Source organism: Branchiostoma floridae, chromosome 4, assembly GCF_000003815.2.
Source record: "Branchiostoma floridae strain S238N-H82 chromosome 4, Bfl_VNyyK, whole genome shotgun sequence".
In the NCBI taxonomy this organism is placed as follows: Eukaryota; Metazoa; Chordata; class Leptocardii; order Amphioxiformes; family Branchiostomatidae; genus Branchiostoma; species Branchiostoma floridae.
This window is the reverse complement of record NC_049982.1, coordinates 2,121,573-2,148,912: the sequence shown is the minus strand read 5'-3', so window position 1 is coordinate 2,148,912 and position 27,340 is coordinate 2,121,573. Positions and strand designations below refer to the sequence as shown.

The 27,340-nt window shown below is 43.8% G+C and overlaps 2 protein-coding genes across 2 annotated transcripts in view; one reads left to right on the top strand and one right to left on the bottom strand.

Moving 5' to 3' along the window:
• Positions 1–15,400, top strand: part of LOC118412971 (lysosome membrane protein 2-like) — a 15,717-nt gene extending 317 nt beyond the window's left edge. Inside the window, exons 2-13 of the mRNA XM_035816063.1 lie at positions 1,479–1,636; positions 2,321–2,462; positions 3,876–4,073; positions 4,676–4,779; positions 6,477–6,529; positions 6,876–6,945; positions 9,828–10,000; positions 10,458–10,576; positions 11,063–11,136; positions 11,365–11,506; positions 12,678–12,839; positions 14,959–15,400. Of these exons, the coding sequence (XP_035671956.1) occupies positions 1,479–1,636; positions 2,321–2,462; positions 3,876–4,073; positions 4,676–4,779; positions 6,477–6,529; positions 6,876–6,945; positions 9,828–10,000; positions 10,458–10,576; positions 11,063–11,136; positions 11,365–11,506; positions 12,678–12,839; positions 14,959–15,048 (1,485 nt within the window). The 3' untranslated portion in view covers positions 15,049–15,400. The remainder of the gene's footprint in view (positions 1–1,478; positions 1,637–2,320; positions 2,463–3,875; positions 4,074–4,675; positions 4,780–6,476; positions 6,530–6,875; positions 6,946–9,827; positions 10,001–10,457; positions 10,577–11,062; positions 11,137–11,364; positions 11,507–12,677; positions 12,840–14,958) is intronic.
• A 4,191-nt stretch (positions 15,401–19,591) lies between these two features.
• On the bottom strand, positions 19,592–20,593 carry LOC118412970 (thioredoxin domain-containing protein 2-like). The gene has a single exon (XM_035816062.1). The coding sequence runs from the start codon at positions 20,591–20,593 to the stop codon at positions 19,592–19,594; it is 1,002 nt and encodes a 333-aa protein (XP_035671955.1).
• Between the last annotated feature and the right edge of the window lie 6,747 nt (positions 20,594–27,340).

Sequence of the window (27,340 nt, the reverse complement as noted above, 5' to 3'; positions counted from 1 at the left end):
TGCAAGGTGTCGGTAGCTTGAGGGATGAATCTACTCCTACTATAACCTTGTTGTTGTCCTTGTTTGACGTCTACTATTTCGCCAGTCTGTTGGTGCTGGGTTTCACTGTTGTTTCAGATTTGAGTCAATCGCATCTTTCTAGCCTCAAGAGATGTATTGGAAGTGTCAACTTTCTTAATAAAGGAGAGCACGACCTGTCGAGTTTGTGCATACTATCTGTGTACCGGGAGAAGGCAAAGTACATCTGTTTGTACATCTGGGATACACCACCCCTTCTATCCCATCTGGGATACACCACCCCTTCTATCCCAGAAGCGATTCTACCAGTTCTGGGATTATCCAGAACACGTCGCAAGCGAAGGAACGCGTTCTGGATATCCCTCTGATCTGCCGACGAACGTGCCCTTGGGGGAGGGCAGCGGTCACTTCCGGGTTAGAATTTGTGATGAAAACCCCAAATCAACGAGGTTTCCACAAACCAAATTTATGGGGACTCCACAGGCCAGTCTAACCCTCATATAGATCTAGGACAGTTGTTATCCATTCCAAGCATCCGCTATTCTGTACTGTCTCCAAAGCTCTGAACTACGCGAGAAAATATTGGAACTGTCAGTCATTTATTAACATAATACAGGGGCCTCCATATCTTAAAGTAATCGATGGGGACTGCAGCACGCAAACAAACAAGCGAACAGCCGAAGATGTAAACAATCGAGGCTATTTTTGCCTAACTAGGCCAAACAGCTGTTATGATTGTTTTGCCGATCAGCTGTTTTACGATGACCCTGTGTCGGGGTGACCTTTGGCGCCTAGGACTAGCCCACTCGCGTACGGGGAGGGACATGTTTGTCTAGGTAAATATTAACATTTCCATTTGTAAAGAAGCTTTCCTAATGGGAAAGTTTCAAACATGTTATTTTTTTCACCTATGGCTCTCAATTAGCATGTTTGAAAGGATCTGTTTTGAAAGAATAGATAATTTCACAAAGGGGCGTCCAGAACGTTAACATTTATCATTAATGAAGTAGCCCAACCTTTGCGCTTTACTTTTGTTTTTGTTTTATCTTGATTTGCTTGTTTCTGTTATACAAATTTTCAATCTCGTATTTTCCATCTTTTGCAACAGTTCTATGGTAGCGTGCTCGCTTAGGCTTAGGTCATATTTGCAAAGCGGGGCCCGGTCAGGATGTTTTAAGAAACGAACAATTAAAATGTATGCCTAGAAATATACACAAATCATGCCCATGAATCTTATTTCGACATTTGTGTATTTTGATGTATTTTATTTTATTCTTTTCGCTCCCGAAAGCTGCACCGTCGGGCTCCGGTTTGGAAATGTGACCTATAAAGCATATATGTATCTTTGTTGTATGATTTCCCCTTATGAAAATGGCCTCAATAAAAAGCAGCTTTGAGCTTCGAGCTGACTGACGAAACGTATAAACAAACAAACAAACAAGCAAACTTTTCCCTCTCAGTTGATGGCTCTGCGGGATGGCGAGTTTGTGTACCGCCGCTGGAAGGACCCCCCTTACCCCATCTACATACAGTTCTACTTCTTCGACCTGCTCAACAAGGACGAAGTGTTGAACGGGGCGAAACCGGCTTTTCTCGAAAAGGGGCCTTACACGTACAGGTAAGCCTTTCGTGACATTTCCAAGTCGGGGCCCGACCGGGCAGTTTTCAGGAACGAAAAGTATGATATAACAAACAGCAAAATACACAAGGCGTCAAGAGAATAGCCGTGGACATTATTTGTGCGTATTTTTGCGTACACATTTCTATTTTTCGTTTCCATTAAGAGCCATGCCGGGCCCCGGGTTGGAATTGTGACGTTAGCCTCAGGAAATATATAGTAGAAAGGCAACATTTTCGCCCTACATTTACTTGGTTTTTGGACCAGGTCACTAATAGAATTATAATATATAATACCATTTGGCTTGTTAAAATTTTAAAAAATAACAACGTTGCCACCTTACATCTGCTTGATTTTATAGAAGAAAAAAATGTATATTCCCTAGCTATCAGGGAAAACATAATTAGTAACCCGGCCTGGAAACTTGAATCAGAGAGAAACTTGGAGTTCATAATGTGATATAAGTCTAAAAGAGCGCCGCGAACGGCAATGCTACTTTACCTTTATCCGCGGGGTAACCTATATCCATTGTTTATGAAAATATGGTGTTTAGGGAAGTCATGTCGACGGACTGTGGTTTTAAATTTCAGAACGCAATGCGAATTTTCAAAGTATTGCAGTTTGATGGAATTCAACATCCTTGTTTCATCATCTTAATGACCTTTGTTACGTCATTGTTTCCAGTGAGGTCAGGCACAAGGTGAACGTGACCTTCCACGGGAACGACACGGTTTCTTACGTGGACCTGAAGTCCTACCGCTTCGTCCCGCGCATGTCCGCAGGCACGCTGAACGACACCTTCACCAGCATCAACATCGCCGCCATGGTAACCACCTAGCGATTTATACACAAACTGCAGTACAACTCTGTCACGCCCACATAACGTAGGGAGTTAGAAATATTGTAGCGAATATGAATCATGATCAGCTGACGGATTTATTTTGAGCTATTTCTGAACTCCCGTGTTAACTTTTGAGGCCTGCTCCAACTTTGGTGTCGAATAACGCCAGAACGGCTTACGCTAGAGCCACCAAATTTGGCAAGTTTTCCTAAGATTTAGTTGGCAACAATGCAACAATTTCACAAAGAAAAAATTTAATTTTTTTGTGTTGCCACGGCAACCATTTGTTGACAGGAACTTTTGACGAAAATCGCTAATTTCAGTTTTAACAATGTATGTTTGGCGTTTCCTACTGTCCACTACCCATTCCAGACACTGTCCAAGTGGATAGAGAACGAGCGGGACATGATTAAGTACCTGGGGTCCCTGCTACTCCTGCTGACAGGGACGTCTCTGTTTATGACTGTCTCTGTCACAAATTTTTTACACACTGTACTTATGTCTCTGTCACAGCTATAGCAATGTAGTTATGTTCCCTACTGCCCCCCTCCCATTCTAGACGCTGTCGAAGTGGATAGAGAACCAGCAGGACCTGATTAGGGAACTGGCGTCCCTGGTGATCCTTCCAACGGGGATTCCCTGTTCATGACTGTTTTAAACGCAGCTTTACACACACCGTTGCAAGTTACAAATCACACATATCCCCTACTGCCCACCTCCCCCTTCCAGACGCTGTCCGAGTGGATAGAGAACGAGCGGGACCTGACGTCCCTTGTACTCCTGCTGTCCGTATCGTTTCTTTTCGTGACTTCCGTTGACATTCAGTTGACATTTATACTCACAGTAGCAAGTTGCGAATGTTTATCATTGCCTCCCCCCTTTCAGACGCTGTCAGAGTGGATAGAGAACGAGCGGGACCTGATTAAGTACCTGGGGTCCCTGGTACTCCTGCTGACAGGGACGTCTCTGTTTATGACTGTCTCTGTCACAATTTTTTTACACACTGTACTTATGTCTCTGTCACAGCTATAGCAATGTAGTTATGTTCCCTACTGCCCCCCTCCCATTCTAGACGCTGTCGAAGTGGATAGAGAACCAGCAGGACCTGATTAGGGAACTGGCGTCCCTGGTGATCCTTCCAACGGGGATTCCCTGTTCATGACTGTTTTAAACGCGGCTTTACACACACCGTTGCAAGTTACAAATCACACATATCCCCTACTGCCCACCTCCCCCTTCTAGACGCTGTCCGAGTGGATAGAGAACGAGCGGGACCTGACGTCCCTTGTACTCCTGCTGTCCGTATCGTTTCTTTTTGTGACTTCAGTTGACATTCAGTTGACATTTATACTCACAGTAGCAAGTTGCGAATGTTTATCATTGCCTCCCCCCTTTCAGACGCTGTCAGAGTGGATAGAGAACGAGCGGGACCTGATTAAGGACCTTGCGTCCCTCCTGCTCCTGCTGACGGGGGAGTCCCTGTTCGTGACCCACACGGTAGGAGAGATGCTGTCCGGGTACCACGAGCCTCTCCTCAAGCTCGCCAAGACGTTCGCGCCCGAGCTCATCAAGGACGACACGTTCGGCATCTTCAGGGTGAGTTCTGAAGATTTTTCTTTTATGACTTGTTTCAGCATAAAAACTCATCTGTGGTGGTGGATAACAACGTCATTCAGGCTGCCACCATATGTTATGTTGAATATCAATAAAGAAGAAGAAGAATTAATGTTCACACATAACAGTGGAAGAGCTTTGTTCCAGCATTATTTCAAAAGTTGGAGAAAGCCAAGGTACTGGGCACTGAACAGGACTCCAAGTGTGATGAATTTAGGAAGGGTACCATACGGGGGAAGGTATAGAATTCCTGGCACTTGTGATCAACTGCTGACGTCAAATGTCCTTACGGTCACGTGATCTGGGTGTTTGGTTTCTTGAATTGTGAGGAGGACTACAGTGGGGCGGTCAAAGACTCGATGCAATATTTTTTTAGCCTCCAACTTAATCTTTGTTCAAATAATAGTCTCTTTCGCAGAGTTCTAGCAGGCGAATTGAGAACCTTAGCCATTGTGAAAATTCCTGAAACCGCACCGCAAAAGATGAAAGCCTGCTAGAACTCTGCTAAGTGTTTATTATATTACATAATAAAATTATTTCAAACTTCCTTGCTAACGTGTATTTTGAACAACATGTTCACCCAGATCATGGGCGGGCAGTATAACGCGTCCGACGGCGTGTACACCATCTACACCGGGCAGGCCGATCCGCGCAAGTACACCTACATCGACAGGTGGAACGGCATGAGGTACGTCATCACTGACGTTAGCTCTCCTTTATCCGCAGGGTGACCTATATCCGTTGTTTATAAAATATTCCAAAACATTGCAGTTACCTTTATCTGTTGTTTTTAAGATATTCAAGAATCAAGATATTGTAAATACCCTGTATTGTAACAATATTGCATATATTCTCATACATAGACTAGAGTTCGGCGACCTCATACCTCCATGAAAATTTAGAGCTTTTGTAAATTTCGTGCAAATGACTACCATTTACATAATTTATGTATGGCGATGTTCATTATTGACTAACGTACACATGTCACAATTATGAAATTCCCAATATTAGTCATTATGTGGATTTGCTATTTCTGTATATATTATGCAAATCAGTTCCTCATTTGCATATTTGGTATCTGCTTATCTCTCACCTATCATAGATTACATGTGTTACATTTACTTAAGTTCAACTATTGAAAACAATGGAATTGTACAATTTCCTCATTAATTATGCAAATTAAGTCCTCATTTGCATAAAATGTATATCATTATAAACATCTTTGCCTAAGCTACCTGCAAGCCAAAAATGATGGCAATCCATCATTCCTTTCTATAGTTATCCTCTTTGGAGTGTCTTGACAAAAACACCCCTGCAGTTCCATAATTAAATGTTAGGGGGCTGAAACTTGCCCCACTTTGCCATGACGTTGAAAGCTATCTACCACCCAAATATCAAAACCATATCATGTCCGGTACAAGAGATACATTAAAAAACTGCTATGATAGAATAAGCTCATTAATTATGCAAATGTAATCTAATTTTGCATAATTTGTATTTTATCTTGTATAACATTGTCTAAGGTACCTACACACCAAAAATTATGAAAATCCATTGTTTCCTTCTTGAGTTATCCACTTCAGAAGGTTCTGACAAAAATGCCCCTGCTATCCCAAAACAAGACGCTAGGGGGCCCAAACTTATGTCAGTTATTCCTGAGTACAAGAGCTATCTAACACCCAAAAATTGGGACCATATCTTGTTCAGAACACGAGATAGCAAAACCGGAAGTGGCGCTGCAGTACCAAGAAAAGTCGCTAGGGGGCCCAAAATCTAATCACTTTTAGCTTTCGTCACACCCCACCAACACACCAAATATGAAACTAATCCATCAAGCCGTTCTTGAGTTATCTTGTTGACAGACAGACAGACAGACACACAAACGCTGGGTAAAATATAACCTCCATGACATTTCATGGAGGTAATAATGGTGAACTAAGGTTACATCGTCTATAGCATTATAACCTGGCATCTAGTCTATTTGTGCCTTGTCAACGTAGCTAGTTTAGGTTCTCTGCGGGGCAGATGAAGCTCGAGGTAATCGTATGCACCCAGTAGGATTCTCACGTGGTAGGACTTTTGCCCAGGGGGAGCTTGATTGTATGTATTGTCATGTGTTAACAGCAACTAACCTAGCGTGTATTTAGCAAGGGCTTTCTTAACGACACGGCACGGATATCTAAAGACAAAGATAATGATTCTCCAAAACTCGATAAGATTCCGACATTACGTCCTGACGTTACGAGTGTCACCCATCACTCTTCTTCAACGTCACTAGAATGATGTCACGCTACATGTTTGCTAGCTTTGTACGATACATGATGTAGCAAAGAGACATTGTGTAGCTTTCAGAGTAACGTTTTGTTTTGTGGTTTCTGTTGGCAGAGAAGTGAACTACTGGAACAAGACTGGGACATGTAACATGATCAACGGCACGGGTAACTATATTTCCCTTAACTGTAAGGCACAGGTAACTATTTCATTTTACCATAATTATACGGCACAGGTAACCATATTTCATTTTACTGCAAGGCACAGGTAACTATATTTACCTTTCCAGTAAGGTACATGTGACAATACTTTAAATTTTACATGGTAGTCGTAATTACATTTGCTATAAATGTATTTCATTTTGTAAAGGGGATTACTTTACGTTGTTTCCTATGATAAAAAGCAGTTACTCAAGCAACTACAATAGACATGATTTGGATCATATCCAGTCCCTTGAGTAACGTTATAACTGCTTTTTGACGTATCCTATTGTTTTCTATGTCTGTGTTGCAGTGGGCACCATGTACCCCATCATCCAAGACAAGTCCGAACCGATCTACGTCTTCCAGTCGGACATGTGCAGGTACGGAAACATTGGGCTGTTGGATTTCAGTCCGGTTCTCTCTCTTTCTCTTTCTGGCAGGTCGCAGTCGAATCAAGACGCTTATTTGTAAAGCTGAGGTCACAACCCGCCTACGTGCAAATACGCGCTGTCTGCGTGCCAAAACGTGGGCAATCTTTTGGGATCCGTAAGTGGTAAGTATCGCCCCCGCACGAACGCGTTGGGATTTTGGAGCACGCAGACACGCCGTAGAACTTCACGTGCAGGCAAAACTTTGTGTGCCATCGGGCTGCGGATTCGCCCCCGTACACGTGTACGTGCCAGTACGGGCGACGCGCCTGCCCTGTATAGCCTAAACGTTTTCAAAAATACGTGGCGGACGTTTCCTACCCAAAACATACGGACAAATTGTACGTACGGCGGGTTGTGCTCTTAGCTTTAGTCATCAGGGTACTCATTCATTCAATCATTTTGTGTTTTAATGTAATACTTGTGTGCGAATAAATAAACAAACAAAAAAAAACCCAAAAAAAACAATACATAGTACATGAAAATAGAGAGCTGTTTCCAGGCTCATCTTTCTCGTAGGTCTTTTCAGGAGGTTTAGTGACGTCCACTTTGCAATGTTTTCCTTCCAGAGTTTTCTCTGTCGCTCTCCTTCCAATGTCCTGTAGAGATCCAGAGCTCAGTACTTCCCGCACATGCTCATTATTTGTCTTGTGTTCGTTAAGAGCAGTGATTCATCAATGTTTGTAACCCCCAGAGATCGGTGCACGCCGTGTTTGAACAGTAGCCATGGAGCCATGCAGAAACCGCCTTTCTTATAAGTGTATGGTCGGAGGAGGAGATCCCAAAAGGACGCGGGATTCCTTGGAACACCCCGGTGTACAGGCTCTCCACCCTCCGCCACAATCAGGGCAGCGAGAAAGAACGCTGCGTTCACTCTAGCCGGCCGCTGTCGTCTCTCCCTGTATCTCAATCGCCTCCTGCGCCCTACCCTTGCATGGCGTCTCATGTTTAAGATCACGCGCATGAGATACAGAAAGAACATTACCTGATTGATAACGAGTGGAAAAGCTAGCGGCATTCCCGCCATTTTGAAATCCGCGGGATGTGTCACCAGAGGTCAAAAGGGGTCACGAATGTTCCGCGCCGCGGGTGTTCCGCGCTACGAGCGGATATCCCGCGCTACCATTTGCATTTGCAAAATGTGTTTAGATGCGCCCCGATATCGGCCCCGCCGATATCGACGGATGCGGCTATATCGGGAAAAATGTGTCTAGATCGGGCCTAACTCTTCTGTTGTAACCCTACAGATCGATGCACGCCGTGTTTGAGTCAGAACAGACGGCCCGGGACTGCATCCCTGTGTACCAGTACAGAACAGTAACTCTTCTGTTGTAACTCCACAGGTCGATACAGAACAGTTACTCTTCTGTTGTAACTCCACAGGTCGATACAGAACAGTTACTCTTCTGTTGTAACTCCACAGGTCGATACAGAACAGTTACTCTTCTGTTGTAACCCCACAGATCGGTACAGAACAGTAACTCTTCTGTCGACGTATTGGCACTTAAGTATAGTATTGGAGAGAAGTTTGCGAAATTCATAGGGTTTTAAAGGGATACACATGTTTTCTTTCGGGTACAAGCCTGGAGTCCACTGACAATCCAAACACTGATGCGAACGTTGTAACCCTACAGACCGGTACAGAACAGTAACTCTTCTGTTGTAACCCCACAGATCGGTACAGAACAGTAACTCTTCTGTTGTAACCCCACAGATCGGTGCAGAACGGTAACTCTTCTGTTGTAACCCTACAGATCGGTGCAGAACAGTTACTCTTCTGTTGTAACCCCACAGATCGGTGCAGAACAGTTACTCTTCTGTTGTAACCCCACAGATCGGTGCAGAACAGTAGCTCTTCTGTTGTAACCCCATAGATCGGTGCAGAACAGTAACTCATCTGTTGTAACCCTACAGATCGGTGCAGAACAGTAACTCATCTGTTGTAACCCTACAGATCGGTACAGAACAGTAACTCTTCTGTTGTAACCCCACAGATCGGTGCAGAACGGTAACTCTTCTGTTGTAACCCTACAGATCGGTGCAGAACAGTTACTCTTCTGTTGTAACCCCACAGATCGGTGCAGAACAGTTACTCTTCTGTTGTAACCCCACAGATCGGTGCAGAACAGTTACTCTTCTGTTGTAACCCCACAGATCGGTGCAGAACAGTTACTCTTCTGTTGTAACCCCACAGATCGGTGCAGAACAGTAGCTCTTCTGTTGTAACCCCACAGATCGGTGCAGAACAGTAACTCATCTGTTGTAACCCTACAGATCGGTGCAGAACAGTAACTCATCTGTTGTAACCCTACAGATCGGTACAGAACAGAAACTCTTCTGTTGTGACCCTACAGATCGGTGCAGAACAGTAACTCCTCTGTTGTAACCCCACAGATCGGTGCAGAACAGTAACTCTTCTGTTGTAACCCCACAGATCGGTGCAGAACAGTAACTCTTCTGTTGTAACCCTACAGATCGGTGCAGAACAGTAACTCTTCTGTTGTAACCCTACAGATCGGTGCAGAACAGTAACTCTTCTGTTGTAACCCTACAGATCGGTGCAGAACAGTAACTCTTCTGTTGTAACCCTACAGATCGGTGCAGAACAGTAACTCTTCTGTTGTAACCCTACAGATCGGTGCAGAACAGTAACTCTTCTGTTGTAACCCTACAGATCGGTGCAGAACAGTAACTCTTCTGTTGTAACCCTACAGATCGGTGCAGAACAGTAACTCTTCTGTTGTAACCCTACAGATCGGTGCAGAACAGTAACTCTTCTGTTGTAACCCTACAGCTCGGTGCAGAACAGTAACTCGTCTGTTGTAACCCCACAGATCGGTACACGCCGTGTTTGAGTCGGAGCAGACGGCCCGGGACATCCCTGTGTACCGGTACACGGCGCGGCCGGACATTATGCAGAGCGGAGACAAGAACCCCGACAACCGCTGCTTCTGTCTGGGGAGGTGCCTACAGGACGGGCTCATGGACGGGAGGCCCTGTCATCAGGGTACTCATTCATTCATTCATTCATTCATTCATTCATTCATTCATTCATTCATTCATTCATTCATTCATTCAATCATTTTCATTCGTTCATTCATTCATTCATTCAATCATTTTCATTCATTCATTTATTCATTCGTTCATGCATTCATTCATTCATTCATTAATGCATTCGTTCATTGGTGGTTATGTCATCAATGTAGTCATTCATTTATTCGTTCGTCCATTCATCCCTCATTTATATTCATTCATTCCTTGGTGGTTTTCATATCCCTTTGACCTTAACTCGTCCTTACGTTCGTTCCGCCCCTGCCAGGAGCGCCGATTCTATTATTTTTTTTCCAGTGACATATGGACCCTGGTAGAGGTTGGTTTAAACTTCCATAAGGACGCCGTACGTATACGGACATGAACATGTACGTACGTGTGAACCACCTTAACGTTTGTCCCCCCCATGCCAGGCGCGCCGATTGTCCTGTCTCTGCCGCATTTCTACCAGGGCGACCCGAGTCTGCTGGACACCGTCTGGGGTCTGCAGCCGGACAAACTCAAGCATCAGACCTTCCTCGACGTTGAACCGGTGGGTGCGCAGTTTCGTTATGTTTACTTTCACGGAAGGTAAACATATTGTTTTTGCTATTTCCTTTTGCTATTTTGTGCTTCCTATTCTTTTTCCTCTCCAAACAAATAAGGTCAACGACCTGGACCAGACGGCTCCCACTGTCTCTCAGTCTTACTGGAGGTGAAGACAAACCAAGCCTTGGAAAAATTGCACGAGTGTTTAGCCCTGTGATGTAGCAACATTTTCTTTGCTGGATTTTTTTTTTTTCGCCCTCATGCATTAGTTTTGGGGTCTCCAGAGGATGTCATCCATAAACTTAAGTCAGTGTGGCCTAACTTTAAAGAAGGCAGCACCTGAAGTGTTTAGCAGATATGGACTGACATAGTCATGGAAGGAATGTTCTTAAGATTAAAAATTGCACTTCAAACTTTACGCCTGGGGTCCCCAGACGGGTGTTTGAGGGTTTAAAGACTGAACCTGAAGTGTCCTCTCCTGTTTGTGAAGACTACAGGCCTGGCGATGAACGTGGCGAGAAGGGTGCAGATCAACATGGACGTCAGACCAGTGCCACACATCAGGTAAGCACTCTTTTTGTGCTCTTGGATAGAAGGAGGACAATGTGGCACTGCAGTCACTTATACATTTAACAGGCTTTGTGGACACTTAGCTTTAGAAGGTCGAGCAATCTCAGAATCGACGGAGATAGAGTACACCGAATGGTAACCCGTAAACATCTACCAATCCCTGAACATGTCACAATGGTCGAGCGGATACCGACCGTATTCGTCCGACAGTGTCCTTTTTAGGTCACCCCGGACTCTAGTAACGTTGCTTTTTAAAGAGTCCGGGGTGACCTATTTTCTTGCTGCTCATCTTGATGATTCTCAATATTTCAGAGAAACGGAGAACATCCGTAAGCTGTACTTCCCGGTCATGTGGCTAAGTGAGGTGAGTTTTCTGTCAAATTTAGTTGAATCAAAGTTAATATGCTCCCATCTTTGTACTCTGTATCAACAGAATCTGTATTAGATATGGAAAAAAACGCAATTGCTCCCTTCCTGCCTCAATTTTCCCCCTGCTTGCTACAGATGTTTGAAGTTTGAATCCCTACTGTGTCGCACACCCGACATGCACTTTACTGGAAAGGGTTGCAGTCATTAGGACAGGACGTTAAGCCGTGGTCCACTGTTCATTGTGCTTGTCGTGAAGAGCTAGGGGAATTTCCCCGGTACAATGAACCTGTAGATACTTTACATAGAGTCTGCCTTCTCTGTCACGACCAGTGGAAGATTAGATTTTTAATTTTGTTAGGTAACCTGGATTAAGATCATTTTCACTTTATTTTACTATTTTGCTTTTGTACAGACGAGGACTATGTGGCACTGCACTCAAGTTAGTAACTTATTTTAACAGTGCCACGTACACAGTACAGACATACACAGTAAAGGTTGTTTTTTTACCTCCCGAACCGAAGTCAGGTTCCCATATTTACCCCTGGGTGAAGTGGGGAAGTTCGTGTAAAGTGCCTTTCGAATTCCTTAAAGGACACAACGTCGGGGCACGGCGAGTATCGAACTCGGGACCTCTAGATTTCGAGCCCAACACTCTAACAGTTACGCCACGCACGACGCTTGCGGATACCTTGAGGATGTCTAGTTGTAGGAGGCATACTGCCTGTTGACACAACCTCCTTCATTCCCGGGTATCTCCTTTGCTCCCAGTACTCATCCAATCTTGTTTTGAATATGTTCACACTATCGGCAATCACAGCTTCACTTGGTAAAGAGTTCCACATCCGGACTGTTCTCGTCGAGAAGGACTGACGTCGTACAGCGCATTTGGCCTCATATGACCTTTGACCTTATATGACCTCTTGTTTCAGTTCTTACTTTTCTATTTTATCCCCAGACGGCCTTGATAGGCACAAAGTGCCTTCACTTCACTTCACTTCACCCAGGTGTAAAAATGGGTACCTGACTTCGGTCGGGGAGGTAAAAGACAACTTTTACTGTGTATGTCTGTACCGTGTATCGAACTCGGGACCTATAGATTTCCATTCCAATACGCCACACACGATGCCACTTTGTTTCCATTCTCCGTTTTCTGTTTGGTTCCCAAGACGGCCTTGATAGACACGAAGTACGCGAACCTGTTCAAGTCGTGGGGTCTTGTGGCGGAGCGGGGAACGTTCGGGGCGCTCATCGCCCTCACATGTCTGGGTGCAGGGGTCGTGGTGGGTGTGGCCGTGGCGTTATACAGGAGGCGGGGGGAACACGTGCAAGTGAGTATCATGTTCTTAGTCTGAACATGTCTGGGTGCAGTGGTCGTGTTACCGCGGTGTTATACAGGAGGCAGGGGGAACACGTACATGTGAGTATCATGTCCTCAGTCTAAAGGTTCACAAGTGCGTATTATATTCAATTCCGTATGAGGTCATGAGGTCAGTGTGGAAGGCTTCATCTCTAGCAGGACGGCCCCAAAGTTGCTGGAACAATAGTGAAAATTGGACAAATATAAGCCAAACGAGTTAGCAGGCCGAGGAGTATGGTTTGCGACCCAGCTTACTCCTCGGGCATGTTATCTGTTCATATATGTGCGATTTCTACTGTTTTCCAGAGACATATGGAGCCTGGTAGAGGGTAAGACGTCGCAAACAAAGAGTTTATATATAGGTTAATATTTTAGGATAGTGGCCAGGTTAGTGAAGTATTTGCCTTGCAGCCAGCAGGTTGTGAGTTAGAACCCTGACCGAGTCATACCAAAGACTTAAAATGGCACATGCTTTTTCGGCCTAGCACCAGCATTTGGTTAGCACCCAGCATTTGGGGAAGAGTATATAAAAGTTGAACAGACGCTACTACCAGTGGACTAGCCCCCGACTGAAGTGATTGCACTAAGCTTTGTGGCCGAGTACTACAGAAATAGAGTTGGGCGTCATCCTATACACCACTTAATTCGGGTAGCACTGTAACTTAACATAACTCATCCTATTAAACTTCAATGATATTCTAGTATAAATCTTGCCTATGTGGTGTTATATCCCAGAGGATGCCATTAATATAAGTGAGACCACGTCTACAAATCACATTTTCTCCGTACTTACATGTATTAAACACATTTTATCAGTACCTACATGTATTATGCTCATTTTTGTCAGTTTCCATATATATGAACCACATTTTCTTAGTGTATTTAGCATATTTTACAATACTTACATGTTTAAAGCACATTTTTACAATACCTACATGTTTAAAGCACATTTTTACAATACCTACATGTTTAAAGCACATTTTACAATACTTACATGTGTAAAGCAAATTTTTACTATTAAGCATATTTTTACAATATCTGCATGTATTTAGCATACTTTACAATACCTACATGTTTAAAGCACATTTTACAATACTTACATGTGTAAAGCAAATTTTTACTATTAAGCATATTTTTACAATACCTGCATGTATTTAGCATACTTTACAATACTTACATGTTTAAAGCACATTTTTACAATACTTACATGTATAAAGCACATTTTTACAATACTTACATGTATAAAGCACATTTTTACAATTCCTGCAAGTATTAAGCACATTTCTCACCGACTCGTTTCTCACATTTCTCAGGGACTACATCTGTTATACCTATTTTTTCAGTGACTACGTGTTTTCACAGTGAATACTAGTATATAAACATTGGGCGCATACCTAAACTAGTATTCACTGTGAGTTATACCAAGGGTGCCTAAGTATTCGCACGAACCTTATGAGATTCGTACGTATCTTGTGTGGTACACACGAATCACAATGGGAAATCGGACGGACCTTATGAAAATCACACGAATCACATAAGGTTCGTACGTTTTCGCATAGTGATTCGTGTGATTTTCATAAGGTTCGTGCGTTTTCGCACAGCTTCCGCAATGCTGTAGAAGTGTGAATTAGGTATAATTGAATCTTCGTTTTCGAGTCTGATAATCTTTAGGGTTTTCAGTACATTATCATACGTAAATTTCTCTCTTTGATTTCAAAATATTAATGCACGTGAAACACGCTGCTTTTGACGTATGAATTAAACAGCTTGAATAATTTTTCATTTATCTAATTATCTAACATAGTTTATATATGAATAATTATCATTTCTATTACATTTTTTATAATTTTTTGTTAATCTAAGTAATCGTTGTTTTCGAGTATGCTAGTCTTTTCTATCAGGATGTTTTTGTTGCGAAGTTGTTTGCTTTGACATGCCGGATGTCGTCTCTGATTTCAGAGTGACAGGACGGGAGACAGCATCGCTGTAGAATCAGCGGGCGTGAACACGAACGGGCCTACTGAGAGGACTTCCCTTCTACAGTCGTGACAGAAAATAATTTACATGCCGAATGTCGTCTCTGATTGCAGAATGACAGGACGGGAGACAACATCGCTGCAGAATCAGCGGGCGTGAACACGAACGGGCCTAATGAGAGGACTTCCCTTCTACAGTCGTGACAGAATATAATTGTTGCTTTCAACATCAGGGACAATTTGCCGAAAATGACTTTTTTACAATAGATCATTGAATATTGAATACCTCTTCTACTACCGTAACAGTAGAAGCCAGTTAATTGCACAACGGATAACCGCACACTTCTGTTAACTGCATGGAATCCCAAAATCCCAGATCAGTGCTTTCCATCTAGATAACTTCGCATTATTGCACCAGTCGGATAATTGCACGAAATTCACTGGCAAATAGGCCGTGCAATTAAGCGGCATCTACTGTATTTAACTAAGTGTTACCATTACTAGCTCAACTAGCTGTGATAACCCCACCAGAGAAGACGACGACAAAGACTTTTTTATGTGAACACGAACGTCCCTACTGAGTGGACATTCCTTCTACAGACGTGATAGCAGATAATTGTTGCTCTCAACTTCAGGGACAATTTGCCGAAAATGACTTTTTTAACAATGAATCATTGAATATTGAATACCGCTTCTATTAGTTCGTTTTTGTACAGTAATATCTGGATAATAAAAATGAATCTGTATAACTTATAAGGCAGAACAATGTATTTGTAAGCATTTAACTAAATGTTGCCATTACTAAAGGTGGGGTCACACCTGCGTATATATTTAAGTCCATATATGTATTTGCCTCCACCAGGCTCCACAGGTCGTTGTAAAAATAATAGAAATTGGACAAAAGTAAACAGGTAACGTGTCGGACGAGTTAGCTGGGTCGCTAACCATACTTCTCGGTCAGCTAACTCATCTGGCATGTTATGTGTCTATATTTGTCCAATTTGTACTATTTTTCCCGCGACCTGTGGAGCCTGGTAGAGACTAAGAGCTTCATACGCACCTCAAACGGACTTGAATATATACGCATGTGTGACCCCACCTTAAATAGCTCAACTACCTGTGAATAGCCCTACAGCGACGAGGACGACAAAGACTTTTTACCGTTTGCTAGTACAAGGTACAATATATGACAATGTACAATGCATGACAATGTATATGACCTAAAGGCCCCCTCTCACTTGACGTGCGGCACGCTTGCGGCATTGCTGCGTTCGGAAGATGCTCAACGAATTTCAGAGATAAAGAACGAATTTTCTTACTTGTTGTGTATTTTGTGGTCTTCTATGTCACACTTTTACGTATTGCGCAATATCTGAATTATAACAAATCGGAGAAAATAACAAAACAGTACCGCAGTGAACGAACGCAGCAATGCCGCAAGCGTGCCGCACGTCAAGTGAGAGGGGGCCTTAAGTGATAAAGATACGGTAATAATTTGTGACTTCACGAACTCCTGTATGTACATCTCATGTTTTGGAACCACGTTTAGGTAGTAAAATTCAGTACCATGTACGATGCCCTGAAAATACTGAGTTTACTGCTTGTAGACGTAATATCTAATTTATGTGTATTGCAACGATTAGAAATGTCTTGGTTTGCAAGGTCATGTGACAACGTTTACATTCATTGACATCACGTACATCCGGTAAACGCCAGTACATTTCTCTGTGCTTCATTCAAAAATTATCCTTACATGATTGTATTTGTATTGAACCTCATACTGTTGTCGATAATATTTTGTAGTTCTAATTGTAGCATAGATTAGCCTTGCCGTATAGTTGTTTGATAGCTGTTGTCATACATTGTACCTTGTACGATTGTCGGGCAATAAATTTTATTCATGCAGCAGCATTGAAACGGTAGGCAACAATTGCCCATATTTTTTAAGCCACCAGTATCCAATGCAATGTCTATGGGACAGTCTGTGTTAACTTAACTAATTTAGTTGTCATTCTTTTAAACCGTCCATAACCGAAATTTGTGATAATGTGTGTCATGTGTCATTTTTCTAACTATCTACTGCCGAAATATGCCATATTTGTAGAAAGAATAATTAGAAAGCTTTCAGAATAATACAGAGTATGTTGAGAAAGTGCCTGATACATAAATTGAGAAAAGTAAGAAGGGCTTTCAATAATACCCAGGCAGCCTGTGCTTGCCTGCGAGGCTGTTGCTTTGTTCTTGTTGATATTCAATAAACCATTCAGTCAATTTCCCGCGGTTAATTTTTGGTTCGTTTGTGGGTGGTTATCATAACTGATGTAACAACACCTGGAAACCTGCCTCGCTGCCTGTTCCTGTCCGAAAATGAGAGTAATCAACATTTCCATAAGTTGTCACGACCCGTTTTGAAGCTACCCATGGGGCCTGTCAGCATCAGCCCTGAGTTATATATAACCAGTTAAGACGCACAGTAGGCCCTGCTGCATAATACGGCAGGAATAGTCGCCCACAGTTCATGCACCTCAGTCACAACCCTGTCTGTCATATATATATAATGTCCTCGTCCATAGTTCATTTACCTCTGTTAAATGGGATGGGACTGGTCGAAATCGATGAATCGTGTACAGTAAAGACGATGTTTGGATAATGGCGTGCACTTTTTTGTTGACGCATGAAAGTGCTAGCCTCATTCGCTGTTTTTCCGTGGGCGTTTGCGTAACTTGTTGGCGGTCTGGGTTTACGCCACAGTCTATCGCCGATACAAAAGAAACGGGACGCAAATGCTCGTTCTCATTTAAATGTAAAAAACAAATGCTGTCGCTTGCCTTTGCGACTTGATATGCAGCAAATTTCAGACAAAATCACTGGTTCCTTTGTTTTTTCCACAATCCCTGTTATGTTTTACAAAAGATGCACCACAACATTCATATTGGTTAATGGCTTGGGGGATTATCATAGGCACGGGTGGGATTTCACACCCTAAAAATGGCTGTCGCCTAAGAAACGAAGAATCCAAATAGTAGCCAAAAATGTAACAATTCAGTTCCCAGAATGATTGTTCGGTAGGTAAAACCGGCTACCCAGGCCCTTTGCCTGATCACGTCAGATCGCTGCTGTCACTGATTTTGGAGGCTCTGTGAGGTGGTATATATGCCTGTCGCCAGATTCTGTAACAAACGTTACCAACATAAGTTCGATGGTTGCCACGGTTATATTATCCACAGACTAAAAATGGCCGTTTTTGTGGCGCTGTACAGTTTTTCTGGCTTTCTAGAGAAGCAAGAAATGGTTGTTGACTGCCATTTGTATCCCACCTTGCTTAGCAAAATGTTGTACAGAAACGACTGTAGCAAACGTTACCATTGTTCGATGCTTTCTTAGCTTTTTATTTGACCTCGTGTAAAAAAAGCTGCCCACTTTTTAAATGTCCCTAGGGACGTCCACTTATACCTAAATGATGTAGTCAATAAGGTAAGTCCTTTCGAAGAAAAAGGGTAAAGTCTACTGTTGTAACAAACGTTATCGGTAACCAACCCTGCAATACATAACAACCCTGTTTGTTACCAACCCTGTAATACATAACCAATGGGACCTAAAATAATAAGTTGCAAATTTTTGGCCATAGTTAAAAGAAGAATCTTCCTAAACAACCAGGTAGTTTTCACTGAAAACTTTTCGACCAAAAAATGCCATTTTTTTTTTACTTTTCAATGACAAGCTTCGTTGCGGAGATGATAATAGTGCAATCTGTTAGACTGTTTTTGGCCTATGTTGAAAAATGAAAGTAAATGGATTCAAACCCTAATACACACTAAAGGTATTACGGAACTTTTTTTCTTAAACTGTTGATTATATGCACTTAATGTACATGACAATTAATGATTACAACTTTTTCACCCTAATGTGATTTGGCGACAACTTTGGGCAAAATCCCATAATTTAATCACTGTCTACTGTCTAATATTGGGACTTATTTGGACTCAAACCCTGTTTCAGGTACCGGTATTTCGAAAAAAACTTTGCTTTTTCTCACTTTTTAGAGAAGATGGATCATCCAGATGTATATATTTACATATTTCTTTTACATGTTGCCGTTTGAATGCTTTAAACTATGGAACTGGAACATGGAAAAATTCCCGTTTGTATTGTACATTTATATTAGTTATTCTTTGTTTTCAGGAAATTGAATTTTGGTTAATGGAAAAGTATGGTCTGACTATGTCTAATGTCCTGGTTGTGATTTAGGACTCCTTCAAACATAATTTGACGATGTTGAACGAATCAGGTAAAACAGGAGACAAATTGTTGATAGATAGATAAAATGGTTTAGATAAATCAATACGCACTAATGATAAAAGAAGCGATCTCCTACCTTGTCTTTTGGTGGCTGTTAGGATCTTCAAGCACCTTATTATTAGACTTGATTTAGTAGTCCTAATATCAATGTCCTTCTGAACCTGTCCTTCACTGTTAGATGTTACTCTTCTAACATGCAGTGTCAACACAGTTTTCTGCACAGTTCGACGGTATGTCTGTTCTGATGTTTTCCATTTATGATGCAGTTCCTTTGTTGTGTCTAAAGAGTCTTCTCCAGTCCACTGTCAGAGTTAATTTTTCCTGGGAGGCGGTGCCTGCTAGCCATGTGCCTGTGTTTGGGCTGGACTGGGAGGCGGTGCCTGCTAGCCATGTGCCTGTGTTTGGGCTTGAATGGGGAGGTGGTGCCTGTTGTCCACAAGCCTGTGTTTTAGTTGGACTGGGAGGCGGTGCCTGTTGGCCATGTGTCCGTGTTTGTGCTGGACTGGGGAGGTGGTGCCTGTTGTCCACAAGCCTGTGTTTTAGTTGGACTGGGAGGCGGTGCCTGTTGGCCATGTGCCTGTGTTTGGGCTGGACTGGGGAGGTGGTGCCTGTTGTCCACAAGCCTGTGTTTTAGTTGGACTGGGAGGCGGTGCCTGTTGGCCACGTGCCTGTGTTTGGGCTGGACTGGGAGGCGGTGCCTGTTGTCCATAAGCCTGTGTTTGGGTTGGACTGGGCGGTGGTGCCTGCTGGCCATGTGCCTGTGTTTGGGCTGGACTGGGAGGTGGTGCCTGATGACCATGTGCCTGTGTTTGGGCTGGACTGGGAGGCGGTGTCTTCTGGCCATGTGCCTATGCTTGGGCTGGACTGGGAGGTGGTGCCTGATGACCATGTGCCTGTGTTTGGGCTGGACTGGGAGGTGGTGTCTGCTGTCCATGTGCCTGTGTTTGGGCTGGACTGGGAGGCGGTGCCTGCTGACCATGCACCTGTGTTTGGGTTGGACTGGGAGGCGGTGCCTGTTGGCCATGTCCCTGTGTTTGGGCTGGACTGGGAGGTGGTGCCTGCTGACAATGTGGCTGTGTTTGGGCTGGACTAGGAGGCGGTGCCAGCTGACCATGTGCCTGTGTTTGGGCTGGACTGGGGAGGTGGTGCCTGCTGGCCATGTGCATGTGTTTGGTCTGGAATGGGAGGCGGTGCCAGCTGACCATGTGCCTGTGTTTGTGCTGGACTGGGAGGCGGTGCCTGCTGGCCATGAGCCTGTGTTTGGGCTGGACTGGGAGGTGGTGCCTGCTGGCCATGGGCCTGTGTTTGTGCTGGACTGGGAGGCGGTGCCTGCTGGCCATGTGCCTGTGTTTGGCCTGGACTGGGAGGTGGTGCCTGTTGTCCATGTGCCTGTGTTTGGACTGGACCGGGAGTTGGTGCCTGCTGTCCATATGCCTGTGCACACTTTCATGGCAAAGTCACTTACACGTAGATCTCATCTGCGTTGATGTCTGGTTTCCAAGAAGAATTTTTCACCACCATCTGTCTATTATGTTCAGGAGCAGCTGTTTTCTTGTCAAAGTGCTGGGGGCGAGACGGTGAGCTAGCGGTTTGCTGTGAGGATAGGGACATGGGTCGGCTGGGTCAGGTCTGCTATTATGTGCACTGGCCTGGCAAGGCATCTTCCTCTGATCGTGTTGCCTGCAATCTGATTAGACCGCGAGGAACCGCCCTTTGAAGCTGGTCATATACTTCTGGCGTTGGTGGTGTCGATGAGATCTCTTGCTTATGTTTGTGGGTGCTGAAGGCAACCTGCTCCAGGTTCTGTATCTGCTTTTGTACTGGAGGTGGTGTCTGCTGGCCATGTTCCTCTGCCTGAGTCAGGGGTGGGCTGGGAGGTGGTGTCTGTTGTCCATGTACCTCTGCCTGTGTTTGGGCTGGACTGGGAGGTGGTGTCTGCTGGCCATGTACCTCTGCCTGTGTTTGGGCTGGACTTGGAGCTGGTGCCTGCTGGCCATGTACCTCTGCCTGTGTTTGGGCTGGACTGGGAGTTGGTGTCTGCTGTCCATGTACCTCTGCCTGTGTTTGGGCTGGACTGGGAGGCGGTGCCTGCTGGCCATGTGCCTGTGTTTGGGCTGGACTGGGAGGTGGTGTCTGCTGGCCATGTACCTCTGCCTGTGTTTGGGCTGGACTTGGAGGTAGTGTCTGCTGTTCATGTACCTCTGCCTGTGTTTGGGCTGGACTGGGAGGCGGTGCCTGCTGGCCATGTACCTCTGCCTGTGTTTGTACTGGACTGGGAAGTGGTAACTGTTCTCTGTGTTGCCTGGCCTCCTTTGTAGCAGGCAGTGATGATGTAGATTCGTGCCCTGATGCCCCATGCTCTTGATCAGAAACGTTGAAGACAGCCATCTCCATGTCCTGCCCTTGCATTGGTACGGGAGGCTGTGCCTGGGCCACAGGTGTGTCGGTAGGCATGCCGCGCAGCTCCCTCAGAGCTTGTCGGAACTCTGGGCGACAGAAGCTGTAGACGATCGGGTTGACCATTGATGATACGGTTATGTTCAGCAGTTTGGCCACTTGAGCTGTTATGAGCAGTGAGGCTGACGCTTTCGTATCCCCGTTGAAGACAGATCGAAATGTGGCAGACACGAATGCTAGGGTTGTCGCCGACACCATGACAACAATGAAATGCGGTGCAATGGTTTTGAAGGCCTTGGTCTGGTACAGCCACAGGTTGCGATCCACATCTCTCTCCTGCTGTTTCTTGGCTTCCATCAAGACAAAGTAGTAGAGCAGGAAGATGGCAAGGACGGCCAGCACTATGCCTCCCTGGGAGATGCTTCTGAAGATGGCAGATGCGCTGGTGCTGCCTATGGGCTCCGGAGCGCACAGCAGGCTGTCACCCGAGCTCTGCAGGCGTTTGGCGACCATCGGCCCCAGCCCGAAGATTATGGCGATCACCCTGACTCCAGCTATGCCAATGGTGACACTCTTTGTGGTGACTTCTCCATTGTAGTGGAGCGGCTTGCAAATGAAATAGTACAGTTCCACGGCCATGAGCAGGTAGGTGCCGAACATGGATATGGTGGACGGGTGAACCACCAGCACCTGAATCCAGCAGAACTGTTGGTCGTAGGTGTCGTCCTGACTGAAGAGGAAGCAGATCTCGGTGGTGATGATGCAAGAGGTGAAGATGATGTCATCAATGGCCAGGTTACATCTCAGGAAGTGGCGAGGTTTCTGGAGATATCCCTTTGTGCAGACCAGGTAGATGAGCAGCAGGCCGCAGCCCACAGACACCGCCAGGCTGATGATGAGGTACGCCGTTTGGAGCCCTCGAGACAGTCGGCTGTCAAACATATCTAGACTACGAAACGCCTTGTACATGCTGTCAAAAGCACCACTTTCTTCCCCTGCCATGTTTGGGATTGACACTTCGTAGTAGACAGCCAGGCGGAAAACTCTTGTTCTGGAGACCTGTTTTCTCTAAGAAATGGGTTGGTCGCCCAAGGCAAACTTTGAAGAAGCTTGTTGAAACTGTACTGGACGGTCCGGAACTCCTCGCAGCGATGTATGACAGACTGTACTGGAAGTCAAACTTCACTTGCTACGCCTCATAAAGGATGACAAATGATGATGATGGTCAACACTTCTCCTGTCTTCTTCGCTTCACGGCACCGTTCAGCGGCATCGGATGCAGGCCACCGCGGCTCTCCACTCTCCCCTGTCCAGAGCCTGCCTTTGAAATAAAAGAACTTTATTGCACGACAATTGTACATGCCACCATGTATGGCAACAACTAGTACACAAAGTACAAAATAGAGGTATATGATAAAGCTTAACAGCCTAGTTAATATAGCAATAAGGGCTAACAATTCTTTGATATAGTATTGCAATGGAGTAGGCTAATCATTAGTTTGGTATTAAGGGGGTTAATGTTTAATCTTAACACTGTCAAAATCAATAGATATTTCTAAAATCTGTAAATACCTTCATCAGGTTGGCAATTATTATAAGTATATATCAAGGTTCATTAGGTACAACCAAGGCGTACTTACTTCCAACGTAGCATTTAACGTTTTCCAACAGTATTCTATGGTTAACGGTGTTAAATGCTTTCGATAGATTTAAAAAAAAACACTAATGGTGAATTAATTTTTTTCTATGGCCCACGTAATTTATCTGCTAATTTCAAGAGTGTCATATATGTTGAATAATGTTTACGTCATCCATATTGACGTTCGTGAAGAATGCTGTCGTAAAAAGAAATACTGGATCAAACTGTCGTGGTTTTGTGGGAGACTTCTAATGTTTAGGTGCAACGTTGAGAAAGCGTGCGTGTTAAGGCCTGGCCCAAGACACATGGTGTTAAACGTATTTTTTTAGAGTAGTAAGCACATGGAGTATTGAATTTCGTATTTGTATCTAAAAAGTTTCCGTAGAAATTCAAATCTGGTTCCAGCTGTCATTGAAGCTTGATTCCATATCAGTGTGTGAAAGGGTTAAAAGCCAGGTTACAATCTTCAAAGTTATACGGTGTACTTTTACAATCATTGAAGTACAAGTAGATTTCGTTATCCTCATTCACTCGTTATATCCTCCATATGTGAAAAAAAGGGCAAAGAGTGCTACAATACTTACAGATTCCTGATGTCCTTCTCGCTTCTATCCAGATGAGAAAACCTATTTCTCGCGTCAGACGTATACCCTTCTTCTCTTCTTCTTCTTCACGTTGATGCCCGCAATCTTGAAGAAGATTATACTGGCATGTTTGGGGGTGGTGACTGCACAGAAACTCCAGCCGGAGAAGGTTCAGCCACCGACTGATGCGGCGCTGAGACGAATAATTACGGCAAGTCTCTCGAGTGCGAAGGTAAAACGTCACATCCTGGTGACAGCAGTTGTTGTTGCCGGCGTTTTGAAGTAACGCACAGCATGCGCGCGCGCGTCTGGTAGCTTCGAATTAACGCCTCTGACATCTAACTAAAAAATCAATTCTACAAGCCATCGGGGGCTTGTTGCCAGAGGCTGCACGTTATTAAATGACAGGAAAAACTTCATTGAGGTATCCTGCCATTAGATTTACGGTCGTAAACGACATGAAAGAAGCTGGCTCCTCAAAAAACGGGTTCTATTGTGAATGTTACAGGTGCGCGGCCCCTAAGTAATGGGATATATAATAAATAATATCTAATGTACTATGATAAATGTACCTGATATTTGTCCTAGTTTCATGCGGTCTTTGAAATCGTTGATGTCTTCACGCTTCTTGATTGTTTTTTTAATGTATTCTTATTGAACAAACACATAAAGGCAAAATAACAGACAAGTAGCGACCCACTCAAGTTAAGACAACTTATATCGGTGCCGCTATTAAAGGAAAATAAGAATAACATATGATTGACAAGATGCAGTAAATCTGTACAAATGGAATATTAATGTATTGACTGGTAGAAGCGCAAGTCCTGGTACCCCCCACCCCTGGAAATTTTGGTAGGACACGGAACAAAAAACATGGTTAGAAACGGCCAGTTTGCACAATGTAGTTCTGGGTTGAAGACATAATCAAACAGTTTGTGGAATAGTTGCAAATGGAAGTACCAAAAAGTAGTAAATGTTCGATTTCACCATCAGAAAGAGAGAAAAAATCGAAAAGATGTCCTACGATCCTGGAAAGTTTGCCGAAGAGAGTGTGACGAGGATTATTAATTGATTGTTAGCAGTGACAAGCAGCCCTTGTTGCTTGAGGTTTTACGTTTGATTTATAAATCATTTTTTTCTGTCATCATTTGTAAATCAAACGTAGGTTCCGATTTAAAAAAAAAAGAACCTGTTGATGCATAGATTGATGCTAGTTCGTGATTTGACTAGGAGGTTATATGTGTAACGAAAAATCTACTTTCCGGGCTGTAACTGAGGCCGGCTGGATGTTGGGCGGGCCGCTGTAAGCGTGATCTGATCAGGCTAACTTAAATGTAGACGGTGAAAGAAACTTAGTACCACTATAAGCCGTTTAATGCGTTTCTCGAAAACACTTCAACTTTTTTCCTTGACGTACCAAAGTGCGTTGGCAGGGTAAGATTGTCGGCTTGTATTTGTAATGTCTCTCAAGTGTTTTGGAAAAGAGGAAGATCGCACGCTCAAAAGTCACATCATTAGGCTGTCACGATAGAGAATCGCCAGATCCCGGTCGGAGTCCGAAACTTTTCCCTTAGCAGGCAGAAATAAATTCGAGTCATGTGACTTTGGAGAAAAAATTAAAATTTTGGATCCATAAATGGGCGACCACCCTCAACATGTATAGACTCAAAATGGGAACCCTACAGGTACAATCGGCGACTGTGGAGGAAAACTTAAAATTTTGGATCCATTTTGGATAAATGGGCGACCACCCTCAACATATTCCTGGCGCTCTCATTGCGCTCTTAGTCACTATAGACTTCAAGTGGGAACCCCACAGGTACAATCGGCGATTCTGTCGAATCACAACCCTGAAAATATATCGATCTACACATATGTATTGTGAGTATTGTATGTACGTACATGTATGTATGTATCTCTCACACTATATCTAAGCTATTATGCAGAGTTCTTTCAAAATGATTATGGGGGACACATAAAACCGCCGGGGCATATCAGGGTTTTCGAACCCAGGGCCCTTGGGATCCGGGCCAAACATTCCGCCAATTGTGCTACAGGATGCATCTTAAGATTGCTACGCACTGGTAAAGAAAACGCAATGACGCACCGTGACCAGTGTCAACTTCCTTCAACTTTACTGCGTAAATCTAATAGGCAAAGTAACAATTTCTTTTCAAAGATCATCTGTTGCGCTAATTAGGCTACATTTGGCTACAATCTCTCCACATTGCACACTTTTGTTACAGCTGCGTAAGGTGCCCTCTCACTGCACTTGCGTCAAGCTTGCGTCACTGCGGGGTTCGTTCACTGCGCCACTCTTTTGTTATTTTCTCCGATCTTTTTTTATAATTTAGATATTGCATAATACGTAAAAGTATGACTTAGAAGATGACAAAATACACAAAAAGTAAGGATATAAATTCGTTGAGTATAGCATCTTCCGAACCCCGCAGTGACGCAAGCGTGACGCAAGTGCAGTGAGAGAACACCTGTAGGTAGAGCCTTCAGAAGGACTCCGCTGTGGCGATAGGCAAATCGTTAAGAGCCAACGAGTTCAAATCACGCTTGAATTGACACATCAAGGTAACTTATAGTGCAATAAATAGACTTTGAAGACAGAATGAGATGTAACATTGTATATCCACCCAAAACGTGTTTACGTTAATTACATACATTTCTGTCATATTTGAGGCCAGAAACGTTTCTCTGTGTACTTTTCTCGATGTACTTGCAGTAAATAAATCAAAATAATGACGGACAGAAAATCTAACATATTCCTTTCAGACTATATCTAATCCTGCCATCTGAGGTCCAGGTCACATACGTCGTGCGATCATCGTACAATCTCACATTGAGGGCATTCTTGGGTGGATTGTGCGATGTCTACGTTGTATTGTCCCCGTTGCAATTCGAATAAGCTCCAAGACTGGGACCGGAAAAAACACCAATTAGGGCGTGGTCACATAGGTCGTGCGATCGTCGCACGATCGCCAAGTTCGGGCATTTTTTAAGACAAAAATGTACGTCTCCTGCAAAGTTCAACTGTCTTGGTGCACAAAATGCTGTTTTGGATACACATCGGTGGTTGGTTCTTTCCTCCTTGGTTCTTTGACTGCCTGCTTGAAAACCCCATGGCATCAAAATCGCACGATGATCGCACGACCTATGTGACCCCGCCCTAAGCTGCGAAGTGCAGAATGTTTCCCACGGTATGGAAAATGCTGTCTAAGACCGACGGTTGTTTATTTGAATTCACAGCCTTTTTGAAAATTCTACGTCATCAAAAAATCGCACGACAACACACAACGCAATATGACCGCAGCTTTACTCCAGTTTGTTCACGCACGCTACGATTTCCAACTTCACTTCTCTCCATAAGTCCACAATAATCAGTTTCAACCAAACTGCCATCCCCAATATTTTCTCACATCTTTTTCTATAACATCTAATTCATAGGTTTGCTAGAATAAGTCGCAAACCTAGTCATCACACATTCTTGAACATCGTAATCATATTTCTCTGTCTTTTTAAAATCGTTCTCCTTTTTCTTTACAAATTCTTTTAAAGGCACCATAAA

Bases quoted from the DNA above. Each gene is read 5' to 3' on its own strand.
- LOC118412970 (XM_035816062.1), bottom strand. From the start codon at position 20,593: ATGAAAGTGTGCACAGGCATATGGACAGCAGGCACCAACTCCCGGTCC.